The sequence below is a fragment of the Protobothrops mucrosquamatus genome, unplaced genomic scaffold, assembly GCF_001527695.2.
Source record: "Protobothrops mucrosquamatus isolate PMUCROS unplaced genomic scaffold, P.Mucros_1.0 scaffold_100, whole genome shotgun sequence".
Classification (NCBI taxonomy): domain Eukaryota; kingdom Metazoa; phylum Chordata; class Lepidosauria; order Squamata; family Viperidae; genus Protobothrops; species Protobothrops mucrosquamatus.
Genome location: NW_015386176.1, coordinates 19,270 through 36,042, shown reverse-complemented (window position 1 = coordinate 36,042; position 16,773 = coordinate 19,270). Strand labels below are relative to the sequence as shown.

The 16,773-nt window shown below is 45.5% G+C and overlaps 1 protein-coding gene across 1 annotated transcript in view; it reads right to left on the bottom strand.

The window, feature by feature from the left end:
• GLDN (gliomedin) overlaps positions 1-16,672 on the bottom strand; it is a 22,167-nt gene extending 5,495 nt beyond the window's left edge. Inside the window, exons 1-8 of the mRNA XM_029284030.1 lie at positions 16,640-16,672; positions 9,961-10,012; positions 9,353-9,370; positions 8,047-8,145; positions 6,806-6,952; positions 5,158-5,292; positions 2,698-2,781; positions 2,480-2,605 (exon numbers count right to left, since the gene is read on the bottom strand). Of these exons, the coding sequence (XP_029139863.1) occupies positions 2,480-2,605; positions 2,698-2,781; positions 5,158-5,292; positions 6,806-6,952; positions 8,047-8,145; positions 9,353-9,370; positions 9,961-10,012; positions 16,640-16,672 (694 nt within the window). The remainder of the gene's footprint in view (positions 1-2,479; positions 2,606-2,697; positions 2,782-5,157; positions 5,293-6,805; positions 6,953-8,046; positions 8,146-9,352; positions 9,371-9,960; positions 10,013-16,639) is intronic.
• Positions 16,673-16,773: the final 101 nt, after the last annotated feature.

Here is a 16,773-nt window from a genome sequence, read left to right as displayed (position 1 = left end):
AATAATAATGATGATGATGTTGGAAGGGACCTTGGAGGTCATCTAGTCCAACCCCCTGCTCAGGCAGGAAACCCTATACCATTTCGGACAAATGGCTGTCCAGTCTCTTCTTAAAAACCTCCAGTGTTGGAGCATTCACTGCTTGTGAAGGCAGGTTTTTCCACTGGTTAATTGTTCTAACTGTCAGGAAGTTTCTCCTTAGTTCTAGGTTGCTTCTCTCTTTGGTTAGTTTCCATCCATTGCTTCTTGTCCTGCCTTCAGGCGCTTTGGAGAATAGCTTGACTCCCTCTTCTTTGGGGCAGCCCCTGAGATACTGGAAGACTGCTATCATGTCCCCCCTTGTCCTTCTCTTCGTTAAAGTAAACATACCCAATTCCAGCAACCGTTCCTCATGTTTTAGCCTCCAGTCCCCTAATCATCTTTGTTGCTCTTCTCTGTACTTTTTCTAGAGTCTCAACATCTTTTTTGCATCGTGGTGACCAAAACTGGATGCAGTATTCCAAGCTATCTCACAAGGCTGACAACCACAGAGACCCACTGAATGACTTATGGCCAAGTCAATCTCACATAGCACAACCTACCAAGCAGATTGATTGTTATAGAGATAGAAAAGAAAGGAGATGCCTATATATAAGTTATGCTGAGCTCCTGGGGGGACAGGCAGGATATAAATCTCGCGAAGTATACATAGCTTACCTACCAGGATTAAGCAGTTGATGTACATTTTCACACTGGCTAGCTTCACATATTTTACAAATCTATGATTTGTCCAATAAGCCACAGTTGATAGCATTTATGCCACACCAGAGATGCGCAATTCTGACAGGACACAAATCGTAAATGCTAAGCCATAAATCATAGCTGATAAATCCCAATGGTGAGGTTTATCCATTACTTTTAACCAGGGTTTCTTGTATAAGTCTTGATTAGCTCACTTCATGCAACATGATAAGTCATAAATCATAGTTCACAAGCCCCAATGGACGGGCTCACTCAATATTTTAAGACAAAAATCAAATTATGGCTCAAGAGTGATGCATGAGCCTAGTCAATGAATGCAAAGGGGGAAACCTTGCATCAGATCCACGGCTTAGATCACTACCTAAGAAATGTAACTTTTTTCCCCACTTTCTAAGAACAGCAGCATCAATGGGCAAGGTCTGCATTTGCCCTACTGTATTTCCCCAAAAATAAGACTTATATTAAGTTTTGCTCCAAAAGACGCATCAGGGCTTCTTTTCCAGTTAGGGCATATATTCAGGGAAATACGGTACTAAATGCACTCATCTGGTTGACAGTCTTAACTGGGGCTTATTTTGGAGGGGGGCTTATATTACAAGCATCCTGAAAAATCATGCTAGGGCTTCTTTTCCAGTTGGGTCTTATTTTTAGGGAAACACAGTATTTTCACACTTGCTAAGAATTTCTCTTCCTTTTTAAAAGAAGGGCACCCAGTATTTTAAATGCCTGAGTTTTGAAAAGAAAAGGGTCTGTGTCTTAACATGATTTCTAAACAGTTAAAAAGCCCTGGTGGCCCAGTGGTTAAAGTGAGTATTGCAGATAAATTCTGCCCACAGCCTGGAATTCGATCCTGACGGGGCTCAAAGTTGACTCAGCCTTCCATCCTTCTGAGATCGGTAAAATGAGGACCCAGTAAAAAAGATGTTGAGACTCTAGAAAGAGTACAGAGAAGAGCAACAAAGATGATCAGGGGACTGGAGGCTAAAACATATAAGGAAAGGTTGCTGGAATTGGGTATGTCTAGTTTAACGAAGAGAAGGACGAGGGGGGACATGATAGCAGTGCTCCAATATCTCAGGGGCTGCCCCAAAGAAGAGGGAGTCAGGCTATTCTCCAAGGCGCCTGAAGGCAGGACAAAAAGCAACGGGTGGAAACTAACCAAAAAGAGAAGCAACCTAGAACTAAGGAGAAACTTCCTGACAGTTAGAACAATTAACTATTGTTAGAACAGAAACTATTTATTATTGTGGTTTTTAGTATCGCCTGTTCACCGCCCTGAGTCCCGTAAGGGAGATAGGGCGGTATATAAATTTAATAAATAATAAAAAAATAACCAGTGGAACAATCTGCCTCCAGAAGCGGTGAATGCGCCAACACTGGAAGTTTTTAAGAAGAAACTGGACAGCCATTTGTCCGAAATGATATAGGGTTTCCTGCCTGAGCAGGAGGTTGGACTAGATGACCTCCGAGGTCCCTTCCAACTTTTTTATTATTGTTGTTGTTGTTGTTGTTGTTGTTGTTGTTGTTATTATTATTATTATTATTATTATTATTATTATTATTATTATTAACACAAATAATGCTTCTATATTATTTTCATATTGCATACCACTGTTAACTGTCCAGAGAGTGCTGTGAAGCGCTAGGGGGGCGGTATATAAGCCTAAATGCTAGTGCTGTTCTGAAAGCATAACTGGATCTTCTGTTTACAAGACCAAGCAGGGAACTCCAGGTTTACCCGTGAAATGCTCAGCGATCCAAATCTTTTCGCTGGTGCGGTTTCCGAGATCTACCATCCACGCCCCGTAACTCTGCTTCAGTTTGACGATCTCTTCGGGCTTCCCAATAGACTCAATCATGTTTTCTAACAGGAGAAGAGAAGAGTCAGGGCAAGAGAGAGAGCAGGCGGTAGGCACCAAGAACTTTTCAAGAGGGATTTGGAATGAACTACTGTACCGCGTTTTCTGCGCTGATGGAGATGGGCTCTCTCTTTGGCTTTCCCGGCGAGGGTATCGTCATTTGGAATGCTGCAGGCCTCCCCTAAAACAGGAGGGGCAGGAGAGAGAGAGAGGCAGAGACTGCAGCTGAACTTTCCCCCCCTCCCCAAAAAAAGGCATTTCTTCGTGATGCTAAAACATGATTTATTTACAATGTTTTCTTTACCTCCAACCTTCCAGGTTTAAAAACTTGACATCTTTTATCAATGTTAATTGCTGATGATAGTCTATCTCAGGGGTCTTCAAACTTGGCAACTTTAAGACTTGTGGACTTCAACTCCCAGAATTCCACAAGTTGAAGTCCACAAGTCTTAAAGTTACCAAGTTTGAAGACCCCTGGTATATCTAATGCCTTTTTATACCACTCCTTATCACATCCACTTTGGGAGCTGATCCAGAGAATGAATTCCAGGTTCCAACCTCAACGTGGCCAAAATCTGTGGAGGGACACATTCTGGCCTATTTTGATGGTTATTTAGGAGTTCAAGGGTCCTTAGGTTACTACTGGTAGTCTGGAGGCGAAAGCTGATGGGCTGTGCACACACAATATACCAACGCCAATCGTGTCTCATCTCACAATCCAAAGGTTAAAGACTCCTGTTTACTCTTTCACCATATGAAGAGGTGAGAATTTCTTTTTCCTCGTTACACAGCCCTAGAAACATGTGCTTATGGCAGATCTGGGAGTCTAGAAGGGAGTGATATTTCTCTTTCAACAGTTCCTTTTCCTAGGAGGGCAGACCAAGGTTTTTATCTTTTTGTTTGGAAGAGTCAAGGCCCAAACTATCATTTGTGATGAGGACAGGAACAGGATTTGTGACTCGCCGTAACCTTTAACGAAAAGAAGCAGAAAAATCGAAGGCCATCCATGTTTCCATTGGAAATCCTCCAAGCCCTAGAGATCAGTAAGCCCACGGATCTCAAACCAGAAGCAAACATCAGTCTTAGATAAGCTTTCCCACCCCACATGCCACCTTGAGTTCAGGGTGAAGAAGCCGTGTTGTTTCAAGGAAGGCTCCCTGAATCCTACTGCAGCTACTTCACGGTACACAGCATTCTCTCCTTGTAAAGGAGCAGAACAGCGTGTAGATATGTTCTCCTTGAGCACTGGAATCCCTGCTTCTGTAGAAGAAAATTGTCAAGTAGTCCCCTTCTCACAAAGCAGACTTTGAAGCACCCTTAGGTGTTGTGTGAGGTTGCTCTAAGTGTCAGCTCTTGTACTATCATCCAGACCTCCCTGGTTCCCCATTAAAATTGTTCTTCAGCCTAAAGGGATGGCTACATCCAATTCTGGGTGGGCAGATAAGATTCTTTCATTCTCACAAGTGAGGCTGGAGGTTCAGCCCAAACAGACGTCTACTGCTGGTGCTCTAGCTTAGTTCAGACCCCTTCAAAGTAGGAGAAAAGTTAGTTTGTGCAATCACAATTCTCTCACATCCTACTTCTGGTCTTCTCTGTCTTCGAAACTGGGTAGCTTCAAGCAAAAGAGGAAGAATTAGGGAAGAGCTGCTTTGAACCAAGGTAGATCATTCAGCCACACCCCTCAGTAGCCCCATCTTAACAGCAGCTCTCACCCCAAAATGTTGTCCAACCCCTTCTTGGAGATCTCAAGGTTGAACCTGAGAGCATTTACTCATAAAGCCTGAGCTGGACCATTCACTAATGGGCTTTCCCTTCCATCAAATCAGATTCTCCAGAGTTCCATGCAAGGGTTTGTCCAGCTTATCCTGGAACTTGTCCCTGGAGACAAAACTCTGTGCTCTGTTGCTCAGTTTCTGGGCTTAGAGATGGATTTAAGCATCGCTCTAGGTTCAATTGAGTACTGACAAATCAAGGCTTGCCTTGCAAATGACTGCTCAAGTCCCTATCCATCCTCAATTATCTTCTCCTCCATCACATAAGATAAGGCAGAAGCTAGACACAGCAGGAGATGGAACCAGTAGGGCGCCAGCTCCATGGTGAGCTAATCAGGCAGCCTCCAAAATAGTACATAGAGGAGAGGGTGAAAGCAAGATTCCCCCCCCCTCAGCATCCTTGAAATGGCACGTTCTGTTCCAAGCATTGGAAGAGGGCCACGTACCCACTTCACAGGCTTGTTAGAAAATAAGCAGGGGGCCACCTTCAGAAAAAAAACAAAAAAAGGTGAGACCCACCAAACATAGCAGAATTAAATTCAGTTTTTTTAGGGGGAGTGGGGTGGAGAGGAGGGTGGAGATACTTCACTGGAGCTACCTAAGGAATGATCCAGACATAGAAAGAGCAGGAGAACTTAGTCAAAGCCTGGAAGGAGAAATAGCTCAAGGGGTTCATTTGCTCTGCCCTGAAGAGCAAATAGTAGATCATCTGAACTTTGAATCAGAAACGAAACGGAGAGGAAAAAGCAGCAGGTGACCTGTAGTTAGCATCCAGAAACGCTCACCTGTGCATTCGGTGTTGTAGATCTTCTCCTCCTGGGACTTGGCTTTACGTTTTCCTGAAGTTCCTGGTGGTCCTGGTGGTCCCTGAGGTCCTGGAGGACCAGGAGGTCCTGGAGGACCAGGATCACCTTTCTCACCTAGAAGCACCGATGAAAAAAAGACGAGAAAAAAATGACTTTTTCTGAGCGGACGCTCAGCAAACTTTGGAGGCTTTGCTTGTTGCGAGAATCATCTCCTTTCCCTCCGTCCAGAATTCATCAGAATCCAGAGGCTGTCCGCATGAATAACAACAGTGTGGACCTCTCCACCACCATTAGGTCAGCTTCAGATCATCTCTGCTGCCACATGAGTTATCTGAAAGCAGTGGACTCTAGGGCAGTGGTGGCGAACCTATGGCACAGGTGCCAGAGGCGGCACTCAGAGCCCTCTCTGTGGGCACACGCACCGTCTCCCCTGGCCTATTTCACATATCCGGCTTGATGGACTCTGGGGGAAGGGTTTCGGCAGGCTCTTCCAGTGGACTATTTATTTATTTATTTATTTATTTAACTTATATGCCGCCCTTCTCCCCATGGGACTCAGGGCGGCTCACAGCATATTAAAAACAATACAAAACATTTCCCCTGTAAAAGCCAATTAGAAACCAAATATTTATAGCTGTGTCTTATTAAAATCATTAAAATTGTCCCTATTTAAAAATTCACCCTAGGTCAGTCCCGCTTGCTGAAAAAGCCATGTCTTGAGGGCGCGGCGGAAGGTTAGGAGATCCGGAATCGTCCGGATCTCGGGGGGTAGTTCGTTCCAGAGGGTGGGGGCACCCACAGAGAAGGCCCTCCCCCTGGGGGTCGCCAGCCGACATTGCTTGGCCGCCGGCACCCTGAGGAGGCCCGCTCTGTGGGAGCGTACCGGTCTGTGGGAGGGAATCTGTGGCAAGACTATGCCTTGGCGCTTGCCCCGGTCCCACCCCCTTCTGCCAGAGACCCTCAGATCTGTCCCACTCCTGTCCAGGCCCCCACAGGCACCCTTGACACAAATGATGTAGAACTGGTCACGCCCACCCAGTAGGCCACACCCACTCCAGCCACGCCCACCCTGGTCAAACCTACCCGGGCCCCCCAAGGACAACCGCAATGCTGATGTGGCCCTCAATGAAATTGAGTTTGACACCCCTGTTTCAAATGGATCCACCCTTCAGAACTGAGTCTTTAAGTGACAGTGCGAAAGAACCTTCTAGCACAGGGGTGTCAAACTCGCCGCGTCACATGATGTGTCACGACGTATGGTGAATTTCTTTCCCCTTGCCAGAGCTGGGGTGGATGTGGCTTCCACGTGACACATCCGGCCCGTGGGCCAGCAGTTTGACACCCCTGTTCTAGCATGTTTGTGCCCAACCCATGCTCATCCCCAAGCATCAGAGTCACTTGGTTGAGTTGGGTGGCTATAGAAATTGAATAAATAAACAAATATTTTTTTAAAAAAAAAATCTTGGCTAGACACAATGAAGAACAAGCCTTCCCCACCCTGATGTCTTCCAGATGTGTTTCAATTACATCCTCTGAAGTCAGCACATCTGGAAGGCATCAACTTGGAAAAGGTTGGTTTCCAACTCAACCACCCTTATGCTTTCTTTAGACCACAATTTCATCTTACCTTCTGAAGCCAGTTCGTTGTTTGCTTCTCCTTTGTCACCTTTGGGCCCTCTGGAGCCCTTTTCCCCTCGTCCCCCCTCATTTCCAGGTGCGCCAATTTCACCAGGATCTCCTTTTTCACCCTTCTCTCCAGGGTCGCCCTTAGGTCCTGGAAAACACAGGAGAACATTAAACGCCGCAAGAGAGAGGCAGCCGAGAATAAATGCAATCCCAAGGCCTGGAGGAGATGTTTACATAGACCCATAAAGGAGACATGAATTCAACCCCACCCAGCTTGCTCTGAGAGTATTCATTTATTTATTTGTTTGTTTATGGTCAAGACCAAGTTACAGAATTTTTAAAAATGGCATCCCATTAATACATATGTACGTAACAATATATACCGTACATGTACAAAAGGAAGAAACCCAATGAAATTAATGATTCCTTGAAGGTGTCTATGGAGATTCTCAATCATCCAGGTCATGGTTGTCCCAAAGGTGCTTTTTCCAAAAGGCAACTGGACTTTCTTGGTTTTTCCCTTGAAAACGTTTTTCTTCTCATCCAAGAAGCTTCTTCAGAACTGACGAAACATCTTAGATGAGAAGCAAAATGTTTTCAAAGAAGAAAAACCAAGAAAGTCTTGTTGCCTTTTGGAAAAAGTACCTTTGGGGTTCCTTGAAGGCATCAAAGGGCTTCTGTAAGCTAAGGCTACCCATAAAAAATTTGCTACTGCCTTGAAAACACCCAGGTGTTGATCACTCAAACTCCTCATCACAAGGAGCACATATTCAACATCCAATGCTATGACTAAACCAGATTCCAACTAAGTTGCATCTCATTCAAGGCCCAGGCAAAATTATGTTGGCTGAGATACTAGATCATTTGAGGAACCTCATTATTTCAGAGTCACTTAGGTGAGATGGACGGTGTACAAATGGAAGGGAGGGAGGGAGGGAGGGAGGGAGGGAGGGAGGGAGGAAGGAAGGAAGGAAGGAAGGAAGGAAGGAAGGAAGGAAGGAAGGAAGGAAGGAAGGAAGGAAGGAAGAAATCTAATTCCATACAATGCAACAATCTAGTCTGAAAATACAAATAGACCAAGATCTGAGACATTGTGGGTTGTCAATATCAGCTCTACTTAAGCCTAGGGGGAAAAAATCAAATCACCAGATTTAATTTGCCTGAAGCGCCTCAATGGCTCCGTGGATTAAGCTGGAGCAGAGAATTTAGATCAACTTCATCACTCATGTTTCGTGAGTATACCTGTTTTCCCTCTTTTTCCTGGTTCTCCCCTTTCTCCAGGAATACCAGGAGCACCATCAGATCCATTCAAACCAGGCAATCCATCAATTCCAGGGGGACCTGATGAAGTCAAAGAATATTTTTTTAATGTTTTGTCTCTTCCCAGAAGAAAATCAGACGCTGAAAGACAGAAAGAGTTATTTCCAAGTGAAGATTCTCACAGGATCATGTTAGGGCTTCACAAATAATGATCAGAGGGGAGGCGCAGGAGGAAAGGACCCATTTCTCCATCACCACCAAGGTCATCTGAACAGGTTATTGGCCCCCAATCATCTGGTTATTGTATCAGGCTAAGCCATGGTTTGTTACATTGCATAAACTCATCGGATTCACATGTGGAGCACATCAAACCATCAACCATGGTTCAGAAGTGGTAAGGCTTCGACTTACACCAAACCAAAAGCAAGTTTAGTCACGATCAAACCCAACCATGGTTCAGTAACATTATTCTTATTTTTGTTTCAGTAATTCTACTAACTTTAAGGTGTTAGTTACCACCTTTAAAGCGCTCCATGGCATAGGACCTGGCTATCTCCGAGACCGCCTTCTGCCGCAGATTCCCTCCCATAGACCGGTACGCTCCCACAGAGCGGGCCTCCTCAGGGTGCCGGCGGCCAAGCAATGTAGGCTGGCGACCCCCAGGGGGAGGGCCTTCTCTGTGGGTGCCCCCACCCTCTGGAACGAACTACCCCCCGAGATCCGGACGATTCCGGATCTCCTATCTTTTCGCCGCGCCCTCAAGACATGGCTTTTCCAGCAAGCGGGTCTGGCCTAGGGAGAATTTTAAATAGGGAAAATTTTAATTATTATTTTAATATGACACAGCGGTAAATATTTGTTTTTAATTGGTTTTTATTGGGGATAATGTTTTGTACTGTTTTTTAATATGCTGTGAGCCGCCCTGAGTCCTGTGGGGAGAAGGGCGGCATATAAGTTTGATAAATAAATAAATAAATAAATAAATAAATAAACCATGGTTCAGCAATGGTAAGGCTTTGATTCACACTAAACCAAAAGCAAGTTTAGTCACGATCAAACCCAACCATGGTTCAGTAACATTATTCTTATTTTTGTTTCAGTAATTCTACTAACATCCAAGGCTCATTCTGGAGCTCCAAGTGGCCAACTCTAGCAAATTTCCAGTTGGAAATTCAGCAAAGGGGAAATACGAGAGGAATGAGAAACAGGAGGAGGACTTTAATACGGTGGGGGGTTTTTTTTTCAGTAAGACCAAGACAATAGAGCCAGAAAAGAAAATATATATTACCTGGTAATCCCGGTGGACCTAAATAGAGAATAAAACAAAGAATTACAAATAAAGACTAAGCGTAAGGTAAAGGTAAAAGGCAAAGGTTTCCTCTGTCCAGTTGTGTCTGACTCTAGGGGGCAGAGCCAGCATTGTCCGAAGTCGCTTTCCACAGTCATGTGGCCAGCATGGCTATATGCCAGAGATACATGGAATGCTGTTCCTTTCCCACCGATTTATCTATTCGCATTTGCATGCTTTCAAACTGCTGGATTTGCAGGAGCTGGAGCAAGGAACAGGAACTCACCCCATCCCGTGGCACTCAGATCTCAAACCTTTCCAGCTGACAAGCTCAGCATCTTTAACCGCTGAGCCATTGCTTAGCTTAATACTAAACCAAGAATGCAGGGCTTGGATGTAGGACTATGCCAACATCTTAACAGAAAACAAGAGAAATATTTTAATCAGCACAACCAGGTTCAAGAACCACTTAAACACTGGGTACACCTTACCCACTCAAGCTAAGAACATAGTGTTAACTACCTTTGAAAGAGATCGGGATGGGGCACAGCATATGTCCAAGGAAAATTCATTCTTTCCTCCCAGACCGTCATCACTGACATTCTTACCTGTTAAACACACTCCTTTTGTGCTGTTGCACAACTCGAGCATTACCCGGACCTAAAAGAAGAAGACGTTTCAAAGGTCACCTTTGAAGGACTTGTACTTTGCATTAGAAATTTTAGAGAATTTAAATTTGGATTCCTAACACTGAAATAATTTTAACAGTTGTAGATCTGGGGTTGTAATCTTGTCTCGCTCCTGTTTTGTACCTTTTTGGGTGAAGAAAGAAAAGAGTATAAATAACATAAAGAATGGCTGTCAGGTTACAGCACTGTTCAGATTTTCAGTAGAAAATTCCTGCTCAGATAGACACGTGCCCACATTTAATGCATTTCATCTTGATTTTAATTCCCAGCAAGCACAGTTTAAGATTTTTGTGAGCCTAAAGCTCTGGCAAGCTTCTGATTGTAGAGTTTCTGCATTGTGCTGACAATGAGGAAAAATGGTTTCTAAAATCGTATTTTTTTTCCCATTCATGGCCACCCCATATGATCGTTCGAGACCTTCAGGAAGGGAACAAGACCAATGGAACAACCTGCCTCCAGAAGCGGTGAATGCTCCAACACTGGAAGTTTTTAAGAAGAGACTGGATGGCCATTTGTCCAAAATGGTGTAGGGTTTCCTGCCTGAGCAGGGGGTTGGACTCGATGACCTCCAAGGTCCCTTCCAACTTTATTATTATTATTATTATTATAAGACTGTTCTGTGCAAACAATATTGCTTACACTTAGAGAAAATGCAATGTCTCAAAGGATGACGAACGGAGCCTGTGTTCCAAGACGTGACCCAGACTAACTTTCAAAGTGAGGCCACGGGTTGATCTTCCCCTATGAGGCCATGGTGGAGAGACCAGGCAAAGAAAGTAAGATTGTTTTAAAAGCAGTCATTAGTGATTAGGGACGGACAATCTACTTCCCATACTCTGTCCAGCCCAAGCGTATAAAATATATCAACTTTCCAGTGTTGTGACTTGTGTTGTTGTGAAACATGACATTCTGTAATCTCCAACCTAAGCCCTTCTTTGCCACTGCAAGTTGCAACCTAGAGAGGAATAGAAGAACAGAGGTCCCTAATGTTGATTGGTAAAGCTTGCAACCTAGAGAGGAACAGAAGAACAGAGGTCCCTAATGTTGATTGGTAAAGCTTGCAACCTAGAGAGGAACAGAAGAACAGAGGTCCCTAATATTGATTGGTAAAGCTTGCAACCTAGAGAGGAACAGAAGAACAGAGGTCCCTAATGCTGACTGGTGGAGTTGTAAAGGATGTTATGATAGGGAAGTGGTCCTTCAAATATTTGGAGCTCAAGTTGGGTTTGAAAGATAATAATCAATAACTTGCAAAGACTCAGTATTCCTTCAGAATTAGTATGAAGGAATTCCTTCAAGAATTCCTAGAATGAAACCACCCAGACCTTCTCCATAGGTGCCTCTATGTGTATGGACGTCAATTGCCAGAATTCACCAGTCACAGCCTCACCTGATTCAAGTAATATTGAGAAATAACATTGGGTATCCTCAACATAATGAGACACCCTGGTTCATATCCAAAAGTGACTGAACCAGCACATTCATCTCAGTCACGAATACACCACCTGTTTCTTCAGGATCACCTCTATAATCCAGCACCAAAGCCTTGGATATGAATCCTTCGACCAATGTTTCTCAACCTTGGCAATTTTGAGTTGTGTGGAAATCAACTCCCAGAATCCCTCAGCCAGCAAGATTGTAAGAATTTAAGTCTACACTTCTTAAAGTTGTCAAGGTTGAGAAACGCTGCCTTAAATCCTTTCAAAAGATGCTGCCACTGGTACCTGGCTACGGTTGCATGAGATCATGAATGTACAAGGTACAATCATATAAATGCATTTAACTGGACCTGAATATAGATTAAAGCTTGTTTATCCCTGGCTTCATCCATTTCTTTGTCCTGTCTCTGCTCACTTTTGAGTCTGGCCCAGTGTGAAGCATTCAAAGGCCAAAAATGGACTCCACCTTGAAAAAGTTACCCATCTTCATGTAGATCTCCCAACTTGGAAGCTTGTAGGACCATACAGCTTCAATGCTGTTCAACTAAGGAGGCACCCATCTGCGAGCAACAGGTAAGAATGGAATATTAGCCTCCTTGAACTCCAATTCTCCACCCACGGAGAAGACAATATAGTGTGATTGAGAAAAATCAAAACTGGCTGAAAAATTAGCAGGGGAAAAAAAAGCAGTGGGGTCCTTCAATATTGGTCATTCATGGAGAGCCCAAAACCTGTTTCAGAATCTTGGACTGTGGGCACCTTAGAACAAAAACAATCATGCATTAATGCAAGCTTGATTCGGTGAATAAGAAAAGTGAATGGCAACAGCCTGGATGAACGTCAAATCCCCCAAATGTCCGACGTGTTCCTTCTGCTCTGCGCCCTGGGTTTTTCGCTTGATCAACAATGGTTTAATCATACCGATTTTGGTGTTTATTTTTGTTTCATAGTCCACCCTCATCCAGTCTCAAAGCATGCCTGATTGTGAAGATAGGGACACCTTTTGCCTCTCTTCCCCACACAGCAAGGTTTAAAGAGAGATTAATTGCTCAGTTATTGCACCCAAAAAAAGACAGCGAGGAAGCTATGAGTCATTAAGAGAAAAAGCAAAGAGGTGGAGGCAGAAATTGCATCTTCTTGCATTATTTTGGCAGAGACAACCAAGTCAGAAAAGGCCCCTAATTTTTCTTTCTTCGGGTGTTTATCTCCGTCCGAAGATCCAGCCCCCAAACTGCTATTGAAAACACAATATTGAAAATGTGAGAGGCAAGCTTTATTCTATGATCCCCTTGCTCTATGATAAAGCACAGTGTAGAGCAGTGATGGCGAACCTTTTAGAGACCGAGTGCCCAAACTGCAACCCACAACCCACTTATTTATCGCCGGGTGCCAGGTGGGCATGACCCACTGGGTGGGCGTGGCTGTGGTGGTCATGGCAGACTGGGTGGGTGTGGTCAAGGTGGATGTGGTCACCTCGATGTTGCTCGTGGGGAGGGATGCCTGTGGGGGCTGGGCAGGGTTGGGGGAGATCCAGGGGGTCTCTGGCAGGTGAGGCGATGGGCAAGAGGCTCGTCCTGTGGGGTGGGGCGAGGCAAGGCGAGGCGAGGCAGGGGCCTGGGCGGCTGCTGCCTGACACCATCGGCCAGTGAGCGCACGGGGCCGACAGTGTCCGTCAGCAGCCACAGCCTGCCGGCCCCTCAACCGGTGCACTCTGGGATTCTGCAGCCCGCCACCAGCAATTCAGAGAAGCCACCTTTGAGCTGGACGGCTGGCCGACAGCTGAGGAGGCCATGCAGTGGGTTGTGCCTGGGAAAAGGAGAGCATGCGAGGCCAGGAGGGATGGGACTGGAGGGAGGGAAACCAGCCATGCTGGGACGCATCCGACCATGTGGGACCTCAGCGAGTTAGCGGGCAGCTGGTTGAAGAGGGACGGGGCATGGCCCGTGTGCCCACAGAGAGGGCTCTGAGTGCCGCCTCTGGCACGCGTGCCATAGGTTTGCCACCACTGGCATAGAGCTAAACATGCAAAACCTAAAACAGGATTGCAAGGGATGTCTCTTTTCCACCAAACTCAATCCACAGCCTGCATAGACTCATCTATGCAGCTTGCTTAGAAATGATATGGAAGGGGGGGAGGGGAAAGGATATCACTGCCTCTGAGATTATTTTTCTCCGTTCACAACAAGGTAAAGTCACAGCTGCCAGTTCTTCAGCTGGTGTTGGCCTTCATTGAGTTCCTCCCAAGAACCTAAAGTATTGGTGTAGTAGACATATGGATTCCAGCAGTGGGCCATTTGGCCATTGGGAGGTGGAAATTTTTGTCAACGCACAGATTTTCTAAGGGCCTTCTAAGACAGGGGTGTCCAATCTTGGCAACTTTAAGACCTGTGGACTTCATGGCTGGCTGGGGGAATCCTGGTTAGTTGAAGTCCACAAGTCTTAAAGTTGCCAAGGTTGGACGCCCTTTCTCTAAGATATTTTTAGTATGGCACCCACTATGTCAATAACCACTGGGACACCATGGTGGATTCATGCCATAATCTTTCCATTTCAGTTCAGATCTTGATACGTTGTGATCTTCTCCAATTCTTTGTCTTCGATTCTACTATCCTCTAGTATTGCCAAGGTTAGAAGGATTTTCTCCATGACAATCTCACCTGGTCCTTCAGCTCTTCCATTGTGCTGAGTCTTGCTGCTGGACATCCTCTTCTTTTCTTTCCCGCCATCTTCCCCACTAGTAGAGCCTTCTCCAGAGACTTGGGTCTTTGAATACTATGTTCGTAATATGAAGATTTGAGCCCGTTCATTTGTCTCTTGAGTGTCTCTTCAAGATACTGTGTATCTCTTCAAGATACATGTGTATCTTGAACCATCTTTGCTGACAATTTCAGAAGCAAATGCCATGGATTTCGTAATGAGTATGGATTGCTTACAGGTTCCTTACAATTTTCTTCTAGGAAATCAACCAACTGACTTTTAAGCTCAACACTAATAATCTATCACAAAGCCAAGATGTAAGAAAGAACATACTGACCGTGTTCTTCAAAGCAATCCTGGAAATGAGACTCTTGTGCTGAAATTCATCACTACAGTCAACCTTCCTGCCTAACCGCTGTCTCTCCAGCACACAACAAGCAATCCTAAGCAAGTGTCTTCAAGGGTGGCCAGACTCTCATCTGGAGAATCAATCTAACTATAATTATATATATATATTCTCTCGAACTGGAGCATCTCCCCACCCATCTTTTGGAGCTGATGAAACTCCAGTGGTGTATGGCCGCTGCTTATGCTGGCGAGAAGTTGGAAGGATGTTTGGAAAACATTTCAATTAGTGTTTTTCAAGCTCAGCAGCTTTAAGATGGGTGGACTTCAACTCCCAGAATTCCCCAGCCAGCCGTACTGGCTGGGGAATTCTGGGAGGTGAAGTCCATGCGTCTTAAGTTGCAATGTTGGAGAAACACCGATCTAAACCAATTCCAATAGATAAAGGAGAATACTCTTGTTATATCCATCAGATGTGAGAACTTTCCTTCTCAAAGTTACCTCTCTAAAAAAGGAGGAAGAAAAACTCCAGAAACTCAGCCAGACTCTTCCCACAGCTGTGGCCACCCTCTGCCCTGTGGAGGAGTCATCTAATAATGTCTTTATTTTTAAATCACATCGAGGGCGTTTTTGATTTCAAATGGTGAACTGAGTTTAGGTGCTTCTCTTGAGAAGCAGGACAGAAATGATGCTCACAAGTAGATCTGCACAATCTCAGAATTCATGAGTTTCATCATGCACAACATGTCATCCTCAGGCAGAGGTTTCAACGGCTGCAGGGCAGCAGAGGTTCAACAGGTGCAGCCCAGCTGTGGGAAGTGGGCCCCACCAGCATGGAAGATGAGGCAAGGTCTCTTGTCAAATGTGGTTGGAATCCAGGATCTTCGGAGAGTTTTTTTTTCCCTGTAAAGTAGGTTGTCTTTTTCCAGAATATTTTTCAATCCAGACTCTAAACTTTGCAAAGGTCCATAAAGTGGCTTTCCCAGTAGTAATGTACAGCTGTGAGAGTTGAACCATAAGGAAAGCGGAGCACTGAAGAACTGATGCTTTCAAATGGTGGTGCTGGAGAAGACTCTTGAGAGTCCCTTGGACCACAAGGAGATAAAATCAGTCAATCCTAAAGGAAATCAACCCTGGCTGTTCTTTGGGAGGACCAATACTGAAGCTGAAGCTCAAATACTTTGGCCACCAAAGGAGAAGTCTCCTTGGAAAAGACCTAATGTTGGGAAAGATGGAAGGCAAAAGGAGAAGGATGAGGATGAGACGGTTAGATAGCGTCATTGACACAACGAATATGAATTTGGGAAACTCAGAGAGACAGTGGAGCACAGGTGTAGCCTTGCATTCCATCATCCATGAAGTCACGGAGTTGGACACAACTTAGCAACTGAACAACAAAAACCTCGGTTCTTCTGGTGGTCTCCTTTCCAATTTGGGTGGGGTTTCTTTTCAAGACTTTCAAGTCAAAGTTGGCCACTGCTGACATGGTTGAGGAACACTTTCCCCCAAGACATGAAAGAGATTGACCTAATTGGGTTTCTAGAGCTGGTTCAAGAACCCAAGTCTTCTCCTTACTTCACAAATACCCTTGGAAGAAGTTCAGTTGGAGAAGGTTGGGATTGGTCCCAGAGCTGTCCGGACTCCTTGAACAATTCCTCCATCCCTACTCAAGAGAGGGCAGGGTCGGCAACTGTCCCCCACCAGAAAGATGCAAAGTTAGAGGAAAACCGCCCCACCAGTAGCTTTTTTTCAAGACCCTCAAGTCAAAGTTGGCCATATGCTGTTGAGAAACACTTTCCCCAACCCTTGAAAGCGAATGACCTGTAATTGGGTTTCTGGAGCTGGTTCAAGAACCCAAGTCTTCTCCTTAGTTCACAAATACCCTTGGAGAAGGTTGGGAGTGGTCCCGGAGCTGTCCGGACCCTTTGAACAATTCCCCCATCCCTACTCAAGAGAGGGCAGGGTCGGCAACTGTAGCCTCCCCCCCCCACCCGAAAGATGCAAAGTTAAAGGAAAACCGCTGCACCCCACCAGCTTCGGGCCCCACTTGTAAGCCCAGGGGCACCCCCCACAAGCTTTCCTCCCCCCCCCCCGTGACTTCCCCAGCGCGCCCCTACCGGCACCATGGAGTAAGTCATCAGCATGAGCATGTCCTCGCTCTCCGCTCGGCGGTGACCCTTGGCGAGGCCGCGCCGCCGCTGCTGGCTCCGCTTGGCCCGGCCAGCCGCCGGGACGGCGCCGTCGGCTGGGG